Raw genomic sequence first — 23,556 nt, 5'->3', positions numbered from 1 at the left:
GCCCGGGCGGTGGGCCCGGGCGGTGGGCCCGGGCGGTGGGCCCGGGCGGTGGGCCCGGGCGGTGGGCCCGGGCGGTTTCCTAGTGCGGGTGTGGCCGTAGGGCTTTGAGTTCCCGCCGGAGCAGCGGTAGCGGGCGCCTTGGGACGCTGATGAGGTGGTGAAGTGGGTAGGGGTCGGGCTGAAGTATTCCACGTGGGCTACCGGTGTGTGAAAAAGAAAGATTTAAGGCTTTGAAAAATCCCCTGAAGGGCGGACTCCTCTGCGTTCCCTTGCATGGCCGGTCTTCTCCTTCCCCAGCCCTCAGGGCACGTTCTCATGTGGGTAATTAATCACACTGAAGTTATATAAATCCACACGGCAATATTTAGATATTGCACAGAAAAGGTAATTGTCTGGTAAATCAAATAAGGGATTTGCTGTTGGATTTTTTTGCTTTCTAGAACCTGTTTGTATTTCCTGTAGTCATTTGGAAAAGTGTCCTAATTACATTTTTTCACTTTATGTGCAGTTTCCCCATGAGTAAGAAAAGACTCCAGTGGTGTTCTAGGTCATCGCATGATGTAATTTATTGTTATTAGGAGTAGCACATAGTATCGGTTGATCAGTTCAGAAAACATTTTTTTTTTTTTTTACTAAATTGTATCTCAAATTAAATTATGTATTTGTTGTACATTAACTTTTTAACAGTGGCAATAAGTAGATAAACTTCTATAACCGTAAGTGTAATCTAGCCTGATAAATTATGATGGTCTGGAGTCATGTGTTAGTGACTAATTTTCTGTAATATTAAAATTATTGTAATTATAATTTTTCAATAGTTAAACTCATCTAATTTTACAGAGTAGTTCTATCTTCTAATTATTCCTTAGTACTTGATACCCTGTTCTCTGATGCTCACTTTCCTTTTTCTCTCCCCCCCTCCCCCGATCTTCTAGGGTCCAAAAAAGAAAAAAAAGGTAGGTAGACGGAAGTATGCTCTAGTTCACATACAGCATTTTGACCCTTGCAGTGTTTGTGTAGATAGTGTGCCAGCGCAATTCTGTTCTTTTGGAAATTAAATGAGTAAAATTACAAAGTGCTCCATACTGAAATTAAAGTAAGCATCAGTTACTTCTGGACTTAATGTCTACAAAACATTATTTTTCAGAGGTTCTGTCGTAATAAAGGTGTTGTGACACGTAACTGTATGCAAATGTGCTTTTTAAAAGGAAAAAGGTGGTGGGTTGTTTTTTTTAATTTGTATTTCTTCTGAGCCAGTTGGTCAGGCTCAATCAAATTTGAAAGAGGAACAGGCGTCTCCGGGAGACTCAGTTTACGTGCCTTTTGCCAGGAGGCCGGGTCGTGTTCCTGCAGAACTACTAGAGAGACGGCGGCAAGCGCAGCCGCTGCGTGTTTTGCTTGGCAGCGGATGTCTGGGCAGAGAGCCAGTGTCCTGGCCCACCCTGACACAGAGTGGACACAGATCGTGGTGGGTAGGGGGACAACAGACAGAAGTCCAGGGGAAACTGGATTGCATAAATTCATGCCCATGGATTATTCTTAATTCTGTGATGATGAAATTATTTACCCCTCCTCCAAAAAAGAACACATTCAAATGTATTCCTTGTGCATGTCAATTTTGTCAGTACTGTGTTAAGTCATAAGCGTGTGAAAAGAAGTTGACTAAAAAGTGATTATAAGTAATTGAAACAAGTAGATTTTCCATTTTCACTGGAAGAAGAGTCATAAAAAATTTTTTTTGTTTTGTTTTTTAACCAGAAGGAACTGATTTAGGAATCTTCCTTTTTTGCTAGTGAGGAAAAAAGTGAGGGGCCAAATCTAAATCTTCAAATCCAAAGAGAATTATGCTTTCCACTTCGTAGTTGTTCAAGTCTCTTGAAGACAATGTAGCCTCATGTGCACAGAATCAGTTAGCAAAGTTTTATGTGTATCATCAATGAGGAATCTGTGAGTGCTATGAATTACAGGACAAAAAATAAATGTTCTATTTTGGTTAATCTGTTACAGGACAGTACATTTTGCATGTTGCTTACCTTGGCTTTTATTTTTTTAAAATGTGTACCCAGGCTGCAAAGAATCAGTGAGGAAGATAATTTTTGAGAAACCTACATTTGAAATACAGTTATTGTAGGATTAACCTAGAGGTTGAACAGTTAACTGTCTTGAGTTGCAGTTAGGATTTTATCACAGTAAAGAGAACTCTTTGTTTGCTGTCTTGTGAATTAGACTTCTAAATGCCAGACTTGCCTATATCCCAAAATACATTTCTGAATATTTCCCAAAACGTTTGAAGTTGTAACATCCACTTTATTAGTAGATCTGCCTGTTATTCAATTTCCACATTAAAACAAGAGATTTTAATATTCCCCTAGCATGGCCACGTTCAGGAGCATCTAGCATAGACTAATATATTAATTATAAGAGCATATATTGCATCACGAAAATGAGAGGAAAATTGAGTCCAGGATGTGGATTGCTATTCTGGAGGCTTCATTGACTGTGTAGGGAGCCTAAAATCTTAATTCAGGGATCAGATTAGAAGGGCAAAGTTATAGAGGACGAATAGCTCCCAAAATGTATTAAACTAATATTGACATTTGTTTTCTTTTAATTTATTGCAAACATTAAGTCCGGTGGCAAAAAGAAAGTTAGCAAAACTGAACAACTAAGATTACAGAAAGAAGAAGAAGAGAGGAGGCTGAAAGAGGAAGGTATTGTGCAATTCATTTACAGGGAATGTGATGGCACAAATCATGTATTTTAATTAAATGGACAGAAAGTAATCTCCCAAACTATGTGTGCACTGATACGTATCACTGTTTCACAAACACAGGTGATGCATCCCTCTTTCCTTGTGTGGGCCAAATTCTGTGTTACCACCTCCCACATCTCACTTTCTTGTTAGAGCTATACTTTTTTCTCTAGTTATTTCTACTGCGATTAGGAACTTGGGAAGGAGGATGGCTAGAAGAATTAGATTTTTTTTTTCTTTTCCCTTTTACCATTACCTTTTGAAATATTCTCAGCAAGTTAGAAAACCACAAGACATTGCATTTCTTTTTCTTTTTTTTTTCTCCATCTCCTCTCAAGCCTAGTTATCAATAGTCAAGAGAAATTCTCTGAAAAGGACTTTTCCCAGAGAAAGCCAATGGAAGCATTCTGTTGGCAGGGGGCTAGCTGGTGTTGTGAAGGAGTAAGCAGTTAAGGTGACTACAGACTCACATAGATTAAAGTGTAGTTTGCTTGGGCTTCTTCTGTCTCTACTGAGTGACTGATTCTCCACCCACATCTTCAAGATCTTTCTATTGTGTGTCACTGTATCACTTAAAATGAAATCCCCGTTGCGTGACTTACCTGTCCTCACCGCCTGAATGTGTCTGATTCCGCAGTTCAGTACCACAACCCGATTCCCCTGTCTGAACGTCAGATCCACCTCTTCTACTTCCCTGTCTGCTAGTAATCCAACCTGGGGGGGGCCTGGGTGTGCTATGACTGCTAGTAATAGTGACTACTAATCACTAGTAACCTTTGTGGATGGTTTCTGAGTGGAAAAAGAGGGCTTGCTGATTCTTGTCTCCACTTGTATTGTCACAGGCTGACAGGAGTAGCGCCATAGATAGAGTGTTTTAGTGCTATGATTCATATGAATTTGGCTCATTTGGAAGATTTCTGCACAATATAAGATACACATTTGTGCTGCTGGTTATTATGGTTGTTTTGTCATTACAGCTAATAACAAAATAATTTGTCTGCGTTTATTAAGCAAAATATAATTGTGCTGTTGATATATTTCCCAATCTTCAGAGGAAGCCAAGCTTCAAGCTCAACAAGAAGCAGCAGCAAGACTTGAAAAGGAGAGAATTGAACAGGAGCAGATGGAAAAGCTTAAGGCAAAAGTTAGTTTGTACTCACTGAAAAAATCTAATCCTATTTCTAAACTTGTGACAAGGTCTGTAAAACATTACTAATTTAGTGTGAGAATAGAAATTAATTTCCTTATGTCCTTAGTGTTGGGAACAATATAGAGGAAATTTTCTAGTATCACTAGATTAATTTTAATCATGCAATATTTGTTCAGGCCACTGAAAGGTTCTCTTACATAAGATCCCACGAGTTGAGAAAGTAGTGAGCTGGGTTAGTAATAAAACATAATGCATGGGAAGCCAAGGGAAATGGTGCTGATTTTTTTTTTTTCTTTGATTTTTTTTCTATAGTATTCTTTCACTAAGCAGCTGTTTGGCTTAGTGTTGCTTTGATTCAGAAAAATTCCCTGAGACAAGATAGTCTTGCCTGGTTTTGATACATAAAGCTGCTGTGGTTAAATATTTTAACTTTTGCGATATGTGATACTCCATTTTGAATAAATACCTCTTTCCCCCCTCCCCCCATTTCTACTATCCTTTCAATTGGATGTATTTTTTGTGTTCCCCTTAATTACATTTGGTACAGGTCTGGCAAGAAAATTTTGGTCTAAATTCTGTAAAAGTGGTTACATGTTAGGGCAGATACATTGATTGTGTGTCTGCACGTGTATATATATGTGTGTGTATTAGTATAGGTATATTTATTTTTCTGAGAAGACTGGAATTCAGAAGAAAAACTGATTAGTAATATCTAAATATTTTTGTGTTTAAAAAAAAAAAAATCACTACAATTCCCCCCCCCCCCCCCCCCCCCGAGAAAAGTCACTCTTTCCTGTGCCTTTTGTCCTTCACAGAATATCTTTTTTCCCCTGGGGAGAAGAGGAATTTAAAATAATAGAAATTATAAGGAAAAAAATAAAATAATCTTGCACACATTTTTCTAACACATACTTACATTTTTTTAGCAGCTCTCTTTAGAGCTAGTTCCAGGGTGATGATATAGAAACTGTTCAAATGAGAGGTTAACAATCATATGACACTTTATGTTTATCATATGGCTCAGCAACTAATGTGATGACAATAACATATTGCTAACTACTGCAATCTTCTCAATTAAGTGTTTCTTAAAAAAGCAAATTATCAGTGTTTGGATTTGTTTAAATGATAACTCATTCAAATATCCTGAATTTTTTTCTTTGATACAAAATAATTGTAAGAAGTAAACCAAATATTTTAACTTGTCTGTTTGAGATATATTTATTTATTTATTTATTTATTTATTTATTTAACAGGATCAGGAACGAAGGGAGTCTGAACTAGCAGAACTTCATTCACTGGAACAGAAGTTTTTGTCTGCACAGCAGTGGAAAAGGGATTATAGAGCATATGCGAAGGTAAGCTTTTTTGTTGTAGAGGTTCGACAATGAAGAGACTTTAGGCTGTGTCTCCATTACAGGATCCAGGAGTTTCCATTTCTTGAATTTAGGTGTGTGCTATGACAGCTCTTCAAGTTCCATCTCAAGGTAGTAACTGGCCATCCTCAATCTCCTCTATCTTCTACACTTTGGCATACACAGAAAAGAAAACATGGGCAAAGAGGAACCTGTCTGGGTGATCGAAGTATGAGGGCCCCACAGCTTACCCCAGCAGTCAAGAGGAGTTGTAATTTCAGATGTTCTGGTATTTGTCCTTCCTTTTCTATTTGTTTAATTCATTCTACTTTTAAACATTCCACAAAAAAGCTCTACCAAGCCTTAAAAATATTTTTGTAGAATTTGAGACAATTGTTCCAGTGGTTCCTGGATATCACAGGTCATCATTTGGAGAGAGGTTGGCCAAAACTTTGAAGGATACGGCAGAACTCTGGGTCAGAGATCAGGGCTGAAAATACATAAAAATGCAGCTGAGAGTTAATGTCTGCAATTTAGGGTGACATACATGGTGGTTGAATCATCACCCGCTAGTACTATATGCCTGTAAAGTTAAATTTTAAATAGTAAGGGATGGAAATACCCTAGTAGAACATTTCACTTTTGTGAATCCATCTTGCAGAAACATCGTTCAGTAACAGTCTGATAAGAGATTTGGTCAGTTTGGTTCCAGGTGTGGTTAAATAGACTTGTGGACACAAGGATTTTCTCTTTGTCTTGTATATCACTTAATCCATTATAAAGCCTCTGTGGAACAAATTTAGAATCATAGGATAAATCACATTAGAAGGGACTTCTGAAATTCATAGTTTGACCTCCTGCACAAAGCAAGGCAAACTCTGAAGTTACATCAAGGTGCTCGGTTGTGTTTTGAAAATTTCTAAGGCTGGGGATAGCACAGTGTCTCTGGGCAGCCCTTTTGACTGCTTTATTACTCTCATTGAAACAATTTTTCTTCAAATGCAATTGGCATTTCCCCGGTTACAGCTTGTGATGTTTGCCTGATTGTCATGGCACCTCATCCCTGTGCAGCTCTGAGGAAAGTTTGCCTCTGGCTTCTCTGTAACCCGTCTCTAGGTACCAGTAGATTGCAATTAGCTCCTCCTTTAGCTTTGTTAGTCCTCTCCAGACTAACAAAGCTCATTTTTTCCTCGTGTAATTTTCCCCAGTAGCCTAAGCCTCTTAATGTCCCTCCTCTGGACTCTCCAGTTTACCACTCTTTCTCTTGTACCATGGGACCCAAAACTGGATACAGCATTCCAGATGTGGCCGCGGGAGCCCTGCAGAGGGACCAGTCAGTCCTGGGCGTGATGGTTACTTTTCCAGGGTGCCCTTAGCATTGGTTGCCACAAGGGTGCAGCACCATAACTTCACAGTTAGGTCTTGACATCTTTGGATTATTTTTATTTTTTTCAGTTGTTAACAAGCTCTGACTTTATTATCCTTGTGAACAAGAGAATCTGTCAGTCATTTTGAAAGGGGACAGTTGTTTATGGATGGTTCTGAAGAGTATTTCTCAGAAGGAGAAACATAAGAATCTTTTTGTTTTGAAAAGCAATGGCAAAGTAGAACTATTATTTTAAAAATAAATCTTCAGATAAAATGCTGGTAGATTATGGGAAATACTAGAGTTTGTACTAGTCTGCTGTTATGAATATTGAGGGCAAAAGAAATGTTGAGTTTCCATGTCCCTTTCTGAACAATTTCAATGCAGATTAACAGATATGCTTACAAATTTTCATCAAATTTATCCTTTTTCTTAAAGAACAAGTGCTGTTATTCTCAAGGATGTGCTTTCCTGATGATGACACTGAAGCTCTCTTTCAAGTGCAAATATGTACAAAGAAAGAAATCAGATGTTTTAATTACTGAAGACTGATCAATCTTTTATACAGGAGCTTCCAGAGCACTCACCTATTATTGCTTTTTTTGAAGTCACTGTAAATGGTTCTGGAAGTGGTTGGGAATGCAATTATACAAGCGCTTTTGCTTTAAAAGAGCCATTTTATGTTGTAATGCAGTCTTCAGTAACATTGTGTTACTAATCTTCACAGTATACAGGGAGGCAAGGTTTCCTTAATATGGTACTATATGGATAGAAAAAAATTACATTATAGTTGTAAGTTGATCCTATGAGCCAATGTTAGGCTTGTGTATCGAGTTAAGTGGGTTTAGCCTGTCGTCATTGGTTATTATTTCCACACACCCCCCAAGAATGACCAGTAATTGATTTGAAAATAACATTATTATAAACAAAATAAACACTAAATCCTTTTCACATTCCCACCAGAGCTGAATTGGTGCTGGTAAGGAGGAGGAATTCTCCTTCAGAGGCAGAGAAACGAAGAATAAACTTGTTGGAGTAGAAGGCTCTGGAGCAGCTTTATTGCCAGTGTAGGAATTTTCAGTTTTGTTGGCTGTATCTGGTCTGAGAACCATCTGCCTCTTCCACCTGCACCAGTTTCTCATTTATGTTCTCAGTCATTTATTCTTTGAGCCCCACATTTGTGTCAGGTACTGAATTTGTTGCTTTTTGTAGACATGCAAGCTCTACCTAGCAGAACAGAAACCGCTGATAAAGGAGTAAGCATAAACAGCAAATGTTAGGTGGGCAGGAGTATCTTAACACATTAATACCAAAGTAAACCATTTTTTCTGGCACAATGATAAACCAGATGCCATTACATTCCTGTTGAGATGCAGGTGTGAATGTATCACTATCGTGTATTTGTCTTTTAGAATCCTTGTTTTTCTTGCAATAATGATAGTCATTTGCACCACATGCCCATATCTACTTTACTTTGAACATTTTCTGTAGTGGGAGCATTACCTCAGCTGTGATGGAAGTCCTGACCCAACTGTACTGCAGGAAATAAATACTTTCATGAGCTTATGGCGTGAAGATCAAAATGAGGACATTCGACTTGTGATGGAGAAGGGAGAACAGGTGCTAAATGTAAGTGTTAAAATGGTATTTTTCAGTTTAAGCTTACCAGAACATATCTTAACAGCCCCTTCCCCTTCCTCCTTCCATTTTTTTCTTTTTCTTTTTTTTTTTTTTTGTGGCCAAATGACTGGAATTTGCTATAGCCTTCAAACCCCAGAAGTTTTTCTTTAGTTTTTACATTTCTTTAATTACCGATTTATTGTTAACTCTAAAGGAGATGACTATTGACTTTAAATATGCGGTGCATTTTGAGGGATTGGTGTGTAGTGTTGCTACATGGAGCTGTAGTGTTCCAACATCCCTCTTCCCAGCTGTGTCCACTTCCGACAGTCTTGAGCCAGAACACACAAGCTCCTGTCATACACAGATGCTTCAGTGGACAGCAGCCCTACTGTGTAACACAGCCAGTTAAGAGCAGGGTTTCCCAAAATGCAAGGCACCAGCCATTGATGGTTTTTGAGGCAATTGTAAGCAATTTGTGGCTGCTCCTTAAATGGAGGGTTTTATTTTAATTTATGCTAGCTTTATAGTGTTTTTCAGAAAGTTAAATGGTGTCTTCCAGAAATTGGGGGTGAAAGTCGCATGTGACTTTCATTGGGCTGGTTTGGTTCTGAGCGTTAGATTTGCTATCTTGTCATGCTTGCTGGGTCCTGCAATTTTCACCTCTCACATACCGCCTTTTTCTGACCCAGTGGGGAAAGTGCCGGTCCTTTCTGAGCATTTCAACAGAGAACTCCCGCCTTTCTCTTCTGTGCTGTGACCCAAGCAAAAAGCGGGGCAATTGCCCCCTTCCGTTCCTTCTCGCCACTCTTCCTCCTGCTGTCACGTCTTTCCCCCACACACACGCTTCCTCCCCTGCTGTATGTTTCCCACCCGACACCGAAGCAGGTACAGCTACTTTGGGCCCTGTACACGCATACTACCTTGTGCTGTGTGCTCAGTAGAGCATTATGTGATACTGGAAGACAGGCTTTTTTCTTTTGCCCCCACTGGAAATGCAAGGTGATGTCAAAAAGATTGTCTGTCTGTGCTCTGGGTGTAAAACACCTGAACATTACTTTCCTGTTCTACACGTTTTTAGAGGAAACTGTTAAACACTCTGAACTGTGTGATCATGGAGATCAGGAGTTCAGAGTCGACAGGGACCACCTCACTGTCAAGGTAGAACACGTTAAAGGTGCAATACAAAAAAGACAGGAGTAGTTACAATTCTGCCGCTGCTTTGCCACACCTTTAATGAGCACCAGCCCTGCGATTCCACAGGCTGAGAGGAAGAAGAGTTTGGCAAGTCTGGAAGGGCAGCATAACCTATAATCTGATCCTCCCTTTGTTTCAGTGCTGCAGGTCACTTTGGCCAGCTAGGAATTTTTTAGTTCTGTACATGCACTTAGATGTTAAGATATTAGCATGTAGTGGAAGACAACAATGTTATGGCAGAGTTCCAAACTTCATGCTAAGGATTTTTCTGAGAATTAAAATGTAATTGCTCTATGTCTTTCTGTTGTTTTTTTTTTTTTTTTTTTTAAGATGACATAGTTGTGATTATTACTATAAAAAATATGGTTCCAAAATAAACCTGTAAACTCTTCATTTAAAACTAATTTTTGACCAAAAGGTTTCCTTGTATGACCAATCTAGTTCCATAAATGATCTGTTTCATAAGCTAAGATTTCACAGCCCACAGGCTAAGGAATGAAGGAATTGGACTAGAGGAATGAAGGATGGCAGACTTGACCCTGGAATTTCCAGCACTTTGCATGGTTGACTGTCTATCTGACAGTGCTGGCTTAGCACAATTTCTAGAGATATAATAGAAAAAGATTGTTTCTGCGACTAAGATATGTTTAGGTACAAAGGAAGCAAGTTGGCCTCATTTTTTATCACAGAACACACAGTATATTAATCACGGTGTCAAAACAGAGATATTTTTCCCGCATATAATGTCTTCTAGTTAATGGAGAAGTTGCAGTTTCTTTTACTGGACACGCCACCAAATGAGCTAACAGAAAAAGAAACAGTCCAGTACCAGGAATCTATTCTGGAATTGCAGAATCTGCTTCATCAAAAGTACAATGGAGCTACTGAGCACCTGCTTAAAGTAAGATTTACTACTTTGAAGTTGTAGTACGCGCAATGCACGTAAGGTTAGCTGCAAGTGTCTTGTTGTGATGGTGGCTTTTGTTTGTTCTTAAATCATCACAGAGATTAGTATCTGAGTTTCCAGATTTAGCATGTGAGTTTCCAAATCATGTGTATAGCAGGTACCAGACTTGTAATTCTTCAAAACCCCTGAAAATCTGTGCTTTACAGTGGAAATTCCCATAGAATCACAGAATGGTCTGGGTTGGAAGGGACCTTCAAGATCATCTAGTTCCAACCTCCCTGCCATGGGCAGGGACACTTTCCACTAGACTGGGTTGCCCAAAGCCACATCCAACCTGGGGCCTCATCATTAAGACATTTAAGTTTAAATTATTGTGAAATTTTGTGGGATTTGGAGATGTTGAAAACAAGGGGAGCTGTATGAAATTTATTTCCGATTTTGTCTCAGTGATTTAATTTAAAGCTAGTTGACTGTACAAAAAAAATTGCAAATGTGAAAGGCAGATCATAGGATTACCTTGTATGCATTTTTTAATACAGTTTCTCATGATTAAAATATTTTATAAACTAAGATCTTGGGAAGAGCAAGGAGTATTTAAACAAGAAAATGAAAATGTACTTGGGAATCCTTTTTCTGAGGTGCATGTATAGGTAGTGATCTTGCTTGCTATTTTAAGTATATTAATCATATATGTAAGTATGTTTAGCAAAAGAATAGTGCTAGAGGAAACAAAACCAGGAAAAGGAGTAAAGGAAATAGTGAACCAGTTGTGTGTTCACAATCAAAACGCTCTGCAAATTAAGAAATGTTCAATTCTTCATTGTCTTTACTGAGTTTAGGATTAAACTCCCAATGTAATTATTGTTTCACAAGTTTGATATTGACAAAATTATAAAATAACCTGTGTGGTGATGGTGGGATAGGAGTGCTTTATTGCTTGGTAAGTCTTTTTTTTAAAAAAAAACTTGTCCTGAGAAGTATTTTTGAGGGCAAATGACTAAGGGAGATATAGGAAGTACCATTGAAGGGGTAATGTAAGATCCCATAACAAAGAAATTTGAGTTTATAACTGTCATGTTTTAGTACATAAATACTACATACTTGAACTTGTATTTTTATTCCTGTGTGTCTTTTTATTTATTCAAGTGTAAATGTAAGTAAATCAAAGTGATATAACTAAGAAGAAAACATGATTTAATCGGCTTTTTACTTTGTAGACAGCTAATATGTATGAAGATTCTGAAACCGGAAATATGCAGGCAGTCATAAAGGATAAAAATGTTACTTTCTGTATTTGGGCCAATCTGAAGAAGAAAGTAAGGTACAGCATACTGAAATCCTTAATTTGCAATGAGGCCTGGCCTGGTCTACCTGAGTCAAGTAAACACCAAGAACCAGTTGCTCATGATCTTTTTTCATGTCAAATAGCATTCATTCTACAGACTCCCAACTGATGGATTTCATACCACCTTGTTGCTAAGAAGGAAGGTGCTGGTTACATCAGAGTTTTTAATTAAAGAAACAGGAGTGTTTTATATAGGTATCAACATAGAAAAAAAGATATATATAAAAATAGTTTTGGTTTTTAAATGCTAGAGTAGAACCCTGTTACTGCCAGAACAATGTTTAAAGGAAAACAATAAAACTCATGCGGAGAACTGAAATTCCTCTGGAAGTAATGTTTCGTGCTGATGCATTAAATAGTTTCTAAGTTGCTTGCAAAGCGGTGAATGATGCTTTGGGCTCAGTTCTCTGTTAGATAAAAAAGATTCTAGAGCCTGGGATGTAAATATCCTCCATAGTGGGTTCTGAATCGAAGATTTTTATTTTTTTTTAATTAGATTACCGTTTAACTGATGTATTTTTCAAAACAAGGTTTTTGAGCGGAATTCCTACTCCCACTCTGCAAACATGAGGAATAAATTGGTAAAAGGACTTTGTCTTGACTAAGGACCTGTTGCTGTAAGCTTTGCTGAGGTGACTAGAAGGCTGGGTGCTGAGCCGTGTCAGACTGACCTGCAGGAGGAGCCCGTTGGCTTAGTGTTAGTTGGTCAGCTTAGAGATGCACTTAACATTTTCAACCAAGAATTAAAAAGAAATGTTTCTTTACTAGAAGATTTTTAGAACTTGTGACCAGCTGATCTTATCCAAAAATAAGTATTATTTGAATTGTTCTGGCTTTGGTTGGGCAGGAATTGCAATGAACAAGAAACTTCCGTATGTGATGAAAGATCCCAAGTTCACAAGTTAGGTACTTGATTTAATGCAAGTTGGCCTCCTGCGCCTGCTCTTAGCCTGTTCCCTACACTGTCACAAGGATCGGTGGATTTTCAAAATTACTTTTACATCTGTGCATCTCTTTAGATTTTACATGGACGATGCTGAGACTGATGTAACACAAACAGCTGGTGACTTCACCTATGTAGGATTTGCCCACAAATTAGTCACTTTTACCAGGAATGTACTGTGTAGAAGAGCTGTCGTCTGATTCTGCTTCATTGTCATCTTACAAGCACCGTTATTTTTGCAGCTCTTGATCCCCTTAATGCAGTTACAGTTTTTCTGGAGAGGCTTACAGACAGCTGTCTGTACAAGACAGGAGGCATATCATGGTATCACACTCTGTTTCTTAGACTGTGCCATGCAACAAAGGAGAATTAAGGTGACTCAGTGTAGAACATCAATTTGAATACTTATGAAGAAATATAAAAGCAAGCACTGCCAATCTTACTAGGGAATTTTTTTTTTTTTTTAACTGTTATTTACAGGTTCAAAAATCACGTGTTTTGTGATGCACAGCATGGATTTCAGCTTCCAAAGTCACTGGCTGTGAGCAGTGTTGCTGTTCGCATATTGCATACACGTTATGATCATGTATCTCCACTTTGGCTGCAGTGTCAGAGTGTGCCAAAATTGGAACTCTTGGATAGCGAAGAATTAACTCAGCATTCGAAAGACAATGTAGAAGAACCAGAAGAGGAGGAAAAGCAAGTCAGAGAAGAGCCTGGCATGCCTGTTGAAGAAGAAATGTGTTCTGATGGGAGAAAGGTAGGTAAAAAAAAAATCTCACCAAAGGATATTCTGCATTGCTATTGCTACTCGAAGGCCAGTCATGGTGTAACAGCTTCTTAACGTGTCCAGAGAACCAGGTTCTTAGACGTTTTCTAGAAGGCAGCTTGTCTTGATACAGTGCCATAGACCTTCTCAAGAGAGTGGAAAGATGAATGACCAAAGATTGTTGTACAGAAGGTAGGAAGGGACGTTTGGACAGGATGTGGTAGTTGCCGTGCAGTCGACAGGCGTGAGTTGGCATTTGGTTGGCAGTTTAAGAGTAGGATCCAGCCATGAGGAATGTTAGGAGCCATTGTAAGATATTTCCATAAACGTGTGATGTATGTTCTGCTTCTGGGAAACTGGCAGTCCCATGAAATCACTGCAGGAATCCAGTATTAGGAAAATTCGCACGGTGCAGAGTAGGATTCAGTTCAGCAGGTCTCGGTTGTGCAGTTACGTAGTGTCTCAGCGTCTGCCAGGAGAGGGCTTTCCCAACACCCGTGCTGTTTGCTGGATTCCCTTCATCAATAACTCCGCAAGGGAGTACGGTGGCTTTGGCAGTTGTGGGGGTTGCTTGAGTTTGTATTCTTGTTTCTGGGTTTGGGGTTTTCACTTTGTGTATCATCTGCAACCTGCAGATAAATGACTTGGGGGTCTCAATCTAAAATTTCTGCACCAGTAACTGTAAACCATCATGTTTGATGCTGCCTTAATACATTCGGAGCAGCGGTCTTTGCTTTTTGCTTTTCAGTCCCTGACACCTTGTGGTGAATCAGTGCCTGAAATCCCATTTTTCTTAGTTCCTTTTTTCTTTCTGTGTGACAAATCTTGTCTTTTGGTGGTTTTCACCTACATTTTTTTCATGACTTTCTTCAAGCTCCTCATTTCATTCCTTCTCTTTTTCTTTTACAGGTCTTACTCTCTTTCTGTCCAGTTTTGTGAATTTTACTGTTCCATCTGAAGACTCCACTTCTCTCAGCTCCTGCAGTCTGTCCTGCTGTCTGCCTCTGCCTTGAGTTCCCCCACATTTATGTGCATAAATACTTCTCCCCCCCCTTTCTTTTGCCTTCTGTCCTCTTTCAGGAGATGTGTGTTCTTCCCATGCACAGGAAGTGCTTGTGCCTCCAAACGAATGGCTCATACACTGAACTGCTGTTTGTTTGTCTGCCACTTCCAGAGGAGTCTGCTATGACAGGGTGAATTTGTATCTGGGTTGGAAATTTGGCTGGAAATTTAGGGTAATGTTTTGAAAACAGAAAACAGTGTGAGAAAGGGAGTAAATATCACGGGCAGGGCACAGGCTATGACTGCAAGTGGGGGTCTGGCAGGGTTTCAGTATGGCTTTGGATTCAATGGTGGCCTAAGTAAGTTTTCTTTGTGCCACTCTTCTAGCTGTAAAGTCAGAATAGTTTTTGAGTGCATGCACTGCTAAAAAGGCAAAGTGCTCGTGTGGTACTTGGGGAGCTCAAGATGGAATTTGCTGTGGAAATGAAGTAATTGTTTTATGTTATCTCTATTTAGACAGCTGGTTATAAAGTCTGAGAGCACTTTTAATCAAAGCTATTTTTGTTAGCTAGGTAGAAATGATTTCTCCTAAAACCTTGACACTGTAGCAAGATTGGCACACATGTTGCTGGAGGAGTGGGACTGTATGCTTTCTCCTCGGGCCTCCTTGAAGGAGGTGGTACTCTTTTTTTTTTTTTTTTTTTAAATTGTGTCTGTCTCTAATGAAAAAAATGTCTTTTGCTTTTTATATAGACTGCTATCTCATTCAAAGAGCAGAGCAATGGCATAGCTGATATAAATGAGACGACAGAGGAGGAAACTGAGAAGAAATCAGAAATCTCGGACATACCATCACAAGGTATATGGTTAGTTTTTATGTGCAGCATTACAAAAGTATTTATTCCATTATTCTAAATATTTTCTTTTATATACAGAAACATTGTGATGTATATCTCTGTGTGAATGGAACAAAGTTTATAAATACATTGATGTTTTGATAACACTTGACTTTTGTTGACATTTCTATTAATGATTGTTAAATGCAGGGAGAAAATAGGACAGATAGATAGGAACCTGCATTTTGTCCCTACACTTATTTTAATTAAGGTATTTATTATGTTCCTGTACATATTTACTATGTTTGTGTACATTTGTGTATTAGTATGCATATGTTTATGGGTAAAAGAGGCAATCTGTATGAATCTGCCAGGCTGGCTGGTGAGTTTGACTTCCTCGGAAAAAAATGATTCAAATGCATATAATGGTAGGCATTCAGGCAGTGTAGGTGGTACTGCAGGTATTTGAAGCAAGATAACTTGCGATATACTTTGCTAAGAGAGGGCCTACGCCTAGGAACTAAACCTGTTTGTTTAGCTGTCCCACAGAAGTTAAGTTATGAATTTCTTCAGTGTTGTGGTGTCCTTTGGTTTAAAAAGAGCGAGTTTTCTTTTAATACTGTCTTAAATAAAATGACTAGGAACTGTTCAGCATAGTTCAGCTGAACTGTACAGACTTCTCCTTGTTTAAAAAAAAAACCCATCAAACCCACCCGAAAACTTTCTGCTGAGCACAGTCCAAGCAACCAGTTATCAGACTAGACCCTAAAGACCATCTAAACAAAGCAGTGTGCAAGAGAACTTGGGCTTCATTTGGAAGAATTTGCTATTTTCTTTCTGTAAGGCTTTGAAAATCCCTACGTATTATGAGGTAAAATGTATGTGTCCAGAAATGTACTAATTATACCTGAATACCTTCAAACTTATTTATCTATCATCTGCTTTAATAAGGAGAGAAAACCTACGCTTTTGCTGGCGTACTATTTGCCAACCCAACCCATTCAACAGCCACTTTTTAGAACAGAGTTTGAAAGAACCACAAATTCAGTGAAAACAGGCAGCTGGGTAGAAGAGAGGAGAACTAGGCATGCAGCAACACGGAAAACACTGAGAACTACAGCCGGTTGGTTCTTCTCTGGATTTAACTTTGTTGTACCAGTGTTAGGAAGTTAATTTAGTTTGAGAGAATGAATAGTTTTGTTGAGAAGACACACATTTTTCTATTATTTTAAAAAGCAAGTTAAAGAGCAAGCTGCCACTGTGGCTGGTAGTAAAATGGTTCTTACTTCCTGTAAAGTTTTTGCTTGGAATAACTGCAAAAGGATGTTATGTTGTTGTTTGAATACAGTAGAATAAAAGCTTTGCATAATGCAACTAAATCTGACATTATAAAATTAATACCACTTTCACTTGTTTTTTAAAAAGCTTGAAAACAGATTATATGGATATTTGTCATTTTATAAGATTATCTCACTCTCTAAAAGCATATTTTTGTAACACAGTAGCTGGTCTTACATTATTGCACACTTTTTCTTGATCCCTGTCAAAAGTAATGTCCTTCCTCCTGTAACATCTGGTGCAATGTTTCATGCAATTATATATTTTTAAAATATATATTTCTAGGCATTTTTGTCCATGGCATTTATGCCTTCTAATAATATTTTCCAATTAATTAAAACTTAAATTTATACATATAATACATACCTAATTGTGCATATAAAAATATGAATTATCTTTGTTATCTGAAAATTTTGTTTCACATGTTAAAATCCCTCCTTCATAAACATAATTTGTATTTCATTTTCAGCATGTGACATGCAGTTGGCTTATACCTTTTTATTTAAGCCTCATTTCTTTTCACACCAATGCAATCTTACCCAAACCATCCCGAGTCTACTGTATTGTATACTTTTGAAATTCTTCAGTGATTAATGATGTGACTCAGCTGGTCAGTAAAACCTTATTTGAACATTTTGAATTGACTACAAAGAGCAGAGATTAGTATCTGTTAAAATAAGCTCAGTACCAAAACAAGAAGTGCTTTTGTTTGTCCAGCTGTCTATCTTTCCCCTACATTTCAATTAATTGTTAAAAGGTTTGGGGAAACCAGTAGATGGTGTCGAAATGCTGCAGAGTGTAAAGCACTTCAAGCACACGGGCTTTTTGTGCTAAAGGGAAAAATAGTAAAAGTGGGAAATTTCAGCATCTTAACTTCGTGCTTCAATTAACTCATGTTGTTTGGTTATGTTTTAGTTCAGGATCCACTGTTGCAGGAAGAGACGAATGGAAAAGAAGCAGCGATAACTGATGAGGACATTGTTGATTTGCAACGGTTTGTACCAGTGGGTGGTGTGTACCACATTGATGCACTACAGCTTCCACCTCAGGTCAAACAAATCAAGGACTGGAGTATGGTGGAGGTAAGTGAGGAAAGAGACGATGCCCCATGCAGCCCTCTTCCCCGTTGTCCCTGAAGAGCTGTGTCACCATTTTACATATGCAGTTACATCATTGCTTAAGCAGCAAGCTGAAAGTTTTCAAATCATTTTTCAATTACACTTGGCCCATTTTTGGAGCAGTGGTGGAGAACAGGCCAGCCTGCGCCAAGAGGTGTGTGCTCTGTCAGTGCTCATCAGCATGGCTAGCACAGAGTGTTGTGTTAGAAAAATGCTCTTAGCCAAGGAAAAGCAAAGAGAATAATTCTTAGTTTTTCAGATGTGAAAGGATGGTAACAAAATTACTGCCAGTTCAGTGCCAGGCTCTACAAGATTTTTGAGGTCTATAGCCCATGCGTTACAGTTTTCCCACTCATGGAGCCTGATGCAGCACTAACTTCCATCACAGTTTTTAGTGTGAATCTGAAAAATCTTTAAGTGAAATTCCTATAGAAACTAAGCAAGTGGGACTGTGAGCAGATCCAGAGGCATGGGGTCTTCATTCCCAACCGAGCCCACAGACCTGCATCACCACTCACATCACCCTCTGTCATTCCCTTTGATGCTGTGTGGGCAAAGTAGAATTATAGTTGCTTTTGACTCTCAGGTGTGCTTGTTGGTTTGTTTTGGGTTTTTTTTTTTTGCAGACTGTGGCTCTATTAAGAGCTGACTATGCTTAGTGTATGGCACCGCCTTAAGGCTGCCATCAACAGCACATGAAGGGTTCAAAGGCGGGGTAGTGGTCACCCTTCTACTTTCTCCAACATTGTTGGAAATCTGCAATATTAACAAACTATTAATACTAACAAATTTGAAATGGTGTATTAAGAAACTCCACAGGTGATTAAGTGGACCGAAAGAAAAAAAAGAGAGTACTGTATTTTCTAATCAATGTTATCTGTCCTTTTCCCATCTTGCCACAGTTACTCGATGGTGGAGTGGAGGCATACCCATATCCCCCAGAAGAGGCTGAAGATACCACACCTCCACCAATACAGATAACCCTCAGGCTTCCTGACAACGTGATGTATTTTGAGGATCCTGTGATAGCCCGATGGGATCCTGCAGGTACAAACTTAAAATAAATTTATGTCCTAAGTTTGAATAATGGACTTTATACCTGAGTTTGATTATTTCCAGAATCTAGCTGTAAAGATAAGAGCTAATTCAGAGCTCAGAAATAATTTGGGGACTTCAATGTTAATCGACTTGTTTCTTGGGTTTTTTTTGTGTTCTGTTTTGCTTCTGCACCTTATTTAATGCTGGATTGCTTGAAGCTTTTTACTGTAGCTTCTTCATGTGATTGAAAAAAAGATACATACCATTTAATGGAAGTAGTACAACTGTATACCACAAATCAAGTTTTGCTAGGGTGAAGCCATGTAAAGTCCACTTTGAGCCAAATTAGCTCCTAACTTAATGTGTAAGTTAAAATATGGAAATTAAATGTTAAAAACCAAATGTGATATTCTAGTTATTAAAAAAATACAACATACCTCTGACTTTACATTGATGAAAGAGAGTAGAACCTCTTAAAACAATTTGATGTTTGAAGTTACTCTTGAAAATGAGCTTGTAGACTGCTATATAGCAAGTAAGATGTGACAATTACATTAGTATTTGTATTTCTTTTGCAATTGCGAAGCTTTCCTGTCAAAATTAGCCCTATCTTGTACTTAAGGACAATTAAAATAAGGAAAATTTTGGCCTTAAAGAAAGTTCATTGATTTTGTGCATAATATTTTATCTTAGCTGTAAATATTATCTAACCTAGGATGTCTTTACCAACTAATTCTTTGCTGGCACATATCAGAAGCTTTACACATACACCTTTGTATTTTTGCATCCCTTTTGTAAAGGCCAACAGTGGAGAACTGATGGCATCAGTAACATAACATATGAAAAGCCAGAGAAAAGCGTAACCTTTGAGATGGGTGCCTTTTATACGATAGCACTTCTCCAGGATGCTCACCTCAACATGCCCTATCAGGCATGGAAATTGCAACCTACTGCTATGGATGAAGCACTGCTTGTAGTTACTACAGTCTTTGCCACGGTTCAGATACAAATTAAGGTACTGTAAATATTTTTTTATAAAAACATTTGCAGCTTTTAAAAAATATATAGAATTATTACAGTGTCCTTTGTTAAGAACTTGGGATTCTTCCAGAAGAGCAATTTGAATCTCACTCTGCCTCAGTTAAAAATGAGAGATGATCTCTTTCTTTCCATGCACTGTAAGGAAGAGAACTGATGATTTAATTTCAGTTATTTTCTGTGAACTGGTCAGAAGAAAGCATCTGTATGATTGTTCTGCAAAGTTCCAGTAAGAGCTTTGATATTGATACCACCTTGCTGGATTCAAGATTGTTCTTCTCTCCTCCCAAGTATACCAAGCATTTCAAGCAACCTACTACTAATGCTATTTGTTCCTTCTAAAGGTTCGAGTTACACATGATTATCCATGTGCTCATTGCTGTATAAATCAGTTCAGTAACAGACGTGGTTTTAAAAGAGTCTGTACGCAAGCAGGGGCCAGTAGACCAGTGTCATTTCTGAAATCCTACAGAGAAGTGGCTTTCTTCAGGATATGGAATTAAAGGTTACAGCCTAGAGTGGTAGCTAATGTATACAATATCCAGAACAGCAAAGATACTATTACTAATTTGATGCCTGAAGCAGAAAATAGCTTTCATTACCAATAAGTTGTTTTTTACGGTTTTGTACAACAGGGTGATCAGTGTATGTTGTCTTCAGTAGTGGTGGAAGAGAGGGATGTGCTTTCACACATCACAGGAAAATGGACAAGTCCAGTTGACCTAAGAACAGTTTTGAAAAAAGCTGGTGTGAATATTTTCCCAGGAGAGTATTCTCACAAGTTTGTCTCTGTGAACAAGAAGGTGAGTGCAGGAGTGGATGGTTGTCCTGTTGTTCTTTCCATCTAGGTAACACTTTCTTGTATGAAGAGCCATTGTGCAGAATCAGGTGGCAAGTATACAAGTGTTCTGGCAGCTTAGCCAGTTGAGGTTGGTTAAAGCAAGCTTTTTCTTACATTAGTATAACATAGGGAATTAGACTGAATGATATATACGTTTGGTTGGGTTTTTTTTCCTAACTTGTACTTTTTGCATTACAGGCTGCCTTAGCAGAAGTTAGGGCCTATCAACAGATGGCACTGGTTGCATCTGCTTTCGCTTTTGCCTGGAGCAAGTGGAATCTAGAAGCAGGTCAAGAGCAAGTAGTGTTCAAGGTTTGTGGATTTAGATTAAACTTCTAGAGAAAACTAGCACAGAACTGTCATAAAGAGACAGAAACAATTAACTTCTGTAAGTTACAGTCATCTCAAACATTGTCTTCAACCCCTGCATATGCTTTTAGAGCAGCAGTTTTAAGATTTAGGGTTGACTACTTAGCAGAGTTTGGTAAAAGTTCAGAGCCTGCTGCTCCAGTGCTCCACAGCTCATGCAATTGCAAGATCTCTAACAGTACGCACATCTCTCTAACAGAGATGCTTGCTAATCTGCTAGGATGTGTAACTGATAGGTCAGCTATTGAGGCTTTAGCCAAGGCTGGGATGACATAGCTGGATGCTGATTTTCATGAAGTATCCTGCTGCAGGGGTCCTCAGAATAGCCATCTGACCTGCAAGTTTTATAATTAATATCTGGACCTTTTTTCTTGTCCACTTGTTCCCTACTGTAAAGGGGGGATAAACAACTTCAGCATTGATGTGTTTTCATCTGTCAACTAAAACAGATGTGGTTAAAACTTCTCCCAGACAGACAGAAAAATACTCCCAGTTTAGATACAGAACATACCAACATACCATACCATTGAAGTCTTGAACAACTCTCCCCCTCTCTTGAGTTAAATACATGTGACATACTTAAATATTTAAGTATTAGGCTAATCCCAGGAGCAAGAACTAAACCAAGTGATGCCTGTTGCACTTAGCTCCTCTCTCCACAGGAGTCAGGAGCAGCAAGAAAGCTGGAGTGGCCAAACCTTGCCTTTTACAGAGGCAAACTAGAAGGAAGACTTTGGTGTTGATATAGTACCTGGTATACAGTCTCTTAGGCAGAGAGAGTTCATATCGTTTCAGGATTTCAAAGCAGTGCCTTGGCTTGCTTTCTGCATTACGCTCATGAGTATACTAGACTTCAGAATTTCATACTAGAATTTATACTCTGTGTCATGAGCTTCATCTTACAGCACTTTTTTTTTCCTGTAATAGGTAAGTGAGCATCTTAAAGCAGATTCTGACAAAGACTGGTCTCTTTACATGTTTAATGGTCAGAAAGCACAAAAGCTCAAGATCACTGAAAGCAGTGAAGCTTTTTCAGAAGAGCTAGAAGAAGATTCTGAATTTCACTCCACACTCTACCATATGCTAAAAGACTCTGCCAGCAAAGAAGCAATTGATAGAGTGGAAACAGCTAGCTTCCTGTTTATTGATGTTGTATATCAGCTACTCCTTGCTACAAGAGTTTTAACATACTCTTAAATACTGCATGCTTTCCTTTAAAACTTTATTATCAAAAGCTTTCAATAAAGTTACATTTCAAGTCTTGAATGCTTTTCTATTCAAATCATTAGAACAGCTTCAGTGACTAAAATGCAAACATTCTAGTTTTGCTAAAGCAAAATAAGTTCTTTATTCTCTTGTGGCGTACCACTTAGTCATATTTATTGTTAGCTACGTTCAAAATTACTAACCTGAATAGAACTGAGACCTTTTTAGGTAGTTGCAAAGATGACTTTTGTCAAACTTGGGGATGGGGGGAGGAAAGTATTTTTTAATTTCAAGTCATGCTTTAAAAAAAAAAAACAAACAAAAAACCCCCCAAAACACCAAACAAAACACAACTTAAAAAAAATTTTCTCCCAAAAGCCCCCCCCCACAACCCAACCAAACCAACATGTAACCTTAAATATCCTATCTCAGCTTCTCATACTGTCATCCAGAACTCAGAAGTATAACTACAAAAGTCAGAACCTTTGTTATACTGGGGGTGGTCCGTTGTGTTGAAGTCCTGTATATGGCCACAACAGTTGCTGTAGTGAAGTCCAGGAGTCCCCAGTTCCTACAGGCGCTGCGTCGGCTGGTCTTTGAAGAGACAGCCCAGTGAGGAAGCTCGTAAGAGCAGCAAGCAGTACCAGGATGGAAACAGAAACCCAGAGAGTTTTGTTAGCATTGGAAAAGGAAGTCTTGAAATGGGATGCCCATGATGACATTAGATTGCACCTGCACAGGAGAGTAAGTCATAGAATGGTTTGGTTTTTCCTTCAAAACTTGGAAGCCCTCTTCCCACCCCAAAAAACCCTAAAGTAAACTAGACCACACAAACATACAGATCCTTAACTATCAAAAATTAGAAGGTCGTTACTGCGTTGGGAGCTATGTACAGTGGTAGCTTATGTTCTGGGCTTAAAATGCAGACTTCAGTAAGCAAGTTCTTGATCAGCTATTTAGGTGACTGACCCAACTCGTAAGTCCACCTGTGCTCCCTGTACCACACACTGTTTCTGAAGCAGATTCACAAAAGCTGCCTTGCGGATCATCAAGAAATTTCGCTTGTAGAAAGCGCTGAAAGTACTGGCCTTACGTTTTACTGTTTTCTAGGGCTTTGGGGCCTTCCTTGAGGTTAGGGAGAAGTCTTACCCTCACCGACTATCCAAATCCTAGACCTCTCATCATGCCGAGTACCTCTATCCTTTATCAAACAATAGAAAAAATAATAGTATTTGTTCTTGCTGTCTTCTCAGTTTTACACACGAGCATAACTGTCTCTGCTTTGATCAGGAATGCTCACAGTGGAGGCTTAGCATAGGATATTCACGTGGAATAAACAGTTTCTCTGTGGAGGCAGCTCCTTTCCCAT

The 23,556-nt window shown here is 38.7% G+C and overlaps 2 protein-coding genes across 10 annotated transcripts in view; one reads left to right on the top strand and one right to left on the bottom strand.

The window, feature by feature from the left end:
• Positions 1-72: 72 nt before the first annotated feature.
• On the top strand, positions 73-22,247 carry DNAI7 (dynein axonemal intermediate chain 7). Of its 7 annotated transcripts, XM_075758869.1 has the most exons (17): positions 73-384; positions 936-956; positions 1,331-1,468; positions 2,630-2,711; positions 3,805-3,896; positions 5,156-5,257; positions 8,112-8,249; positions 10,192-10,338; positions 11,562-11,665; positions 13,113-13,392; positions 15,157-15,262; positions 17,493-17,659; positions 18,598-18,742; positions 19,534-19,748; positions 20,407-20,574; positions 20,811-20,924; positions 21,909-22,247. In XM_075758869.1, exons 3-17 carry the CDS (start codon positions 1,409-1,411, stop codon positions 22,176-22,178), a joined length of 2,190 nt encoding a protein of 729 aa, XP_075614984.1. In that variant the 5' UTR covers positions 73-384; positions 936-956; positions 1,331-1,408; the 3' UTR covers positions 22,179-22,247. The 7 variants fall into 7 exon arrangements, 6 of the variants coding, with proteins under 6 accessions (XP_075614984.1, XP_075615003.1, XP_075615012.1 ...); XM_075758888.1 differs by lacking the exon at positions 1,331-1,468 and having other exon boundaries at positions 74-384; XM_075758897.1 differs by lacking the exons at positions 936-956; positions 1,331-1,468 and having other exon boundaries at positions 74-384.
• IRAG2 (inositol 1,4,5-triphosphate receptor associated 2) overlaps positions 22,187-23,556 on the bottom strand; it is a 39,838-nt gene continuing 38,468 nt past the window's right edge. For all 3 annotated transcript variants that reach the window (XM_075758953.1, XM_075758949.1, XM_075758939.1), the window contains one exon: positions 22,187-22,919. In XM_075758953.1, coding sequence (XP_075615068.1) covers positions 22,676-22,919 — 244 coding nt within the window. In that variant the 3' untranslated portion in view covers positions 22,187-22,675. The remainder of the gene's footprint in view (positions 22,920-23,556) is intronic.

Source organism: Balearica regulorum, chromosome 1 (assembly GCF_011004875.1).
Source record: "Balearica regulorum gibbericeps isolate bBalReg1 chromosome 1, bBalReg1.pri, whole genome shotgun sequence".
In the NCBI taxonomy this organism is placed as follows: domain Eukaryota; kingdom Metazoa; phylum Chordata; class Aves; order Gruiformes; family Gruidae; genus Balearica; species Balearica regulorum.
This window is presented reverse-complemented; position numbering and strand designations above follow the sequence as displayed.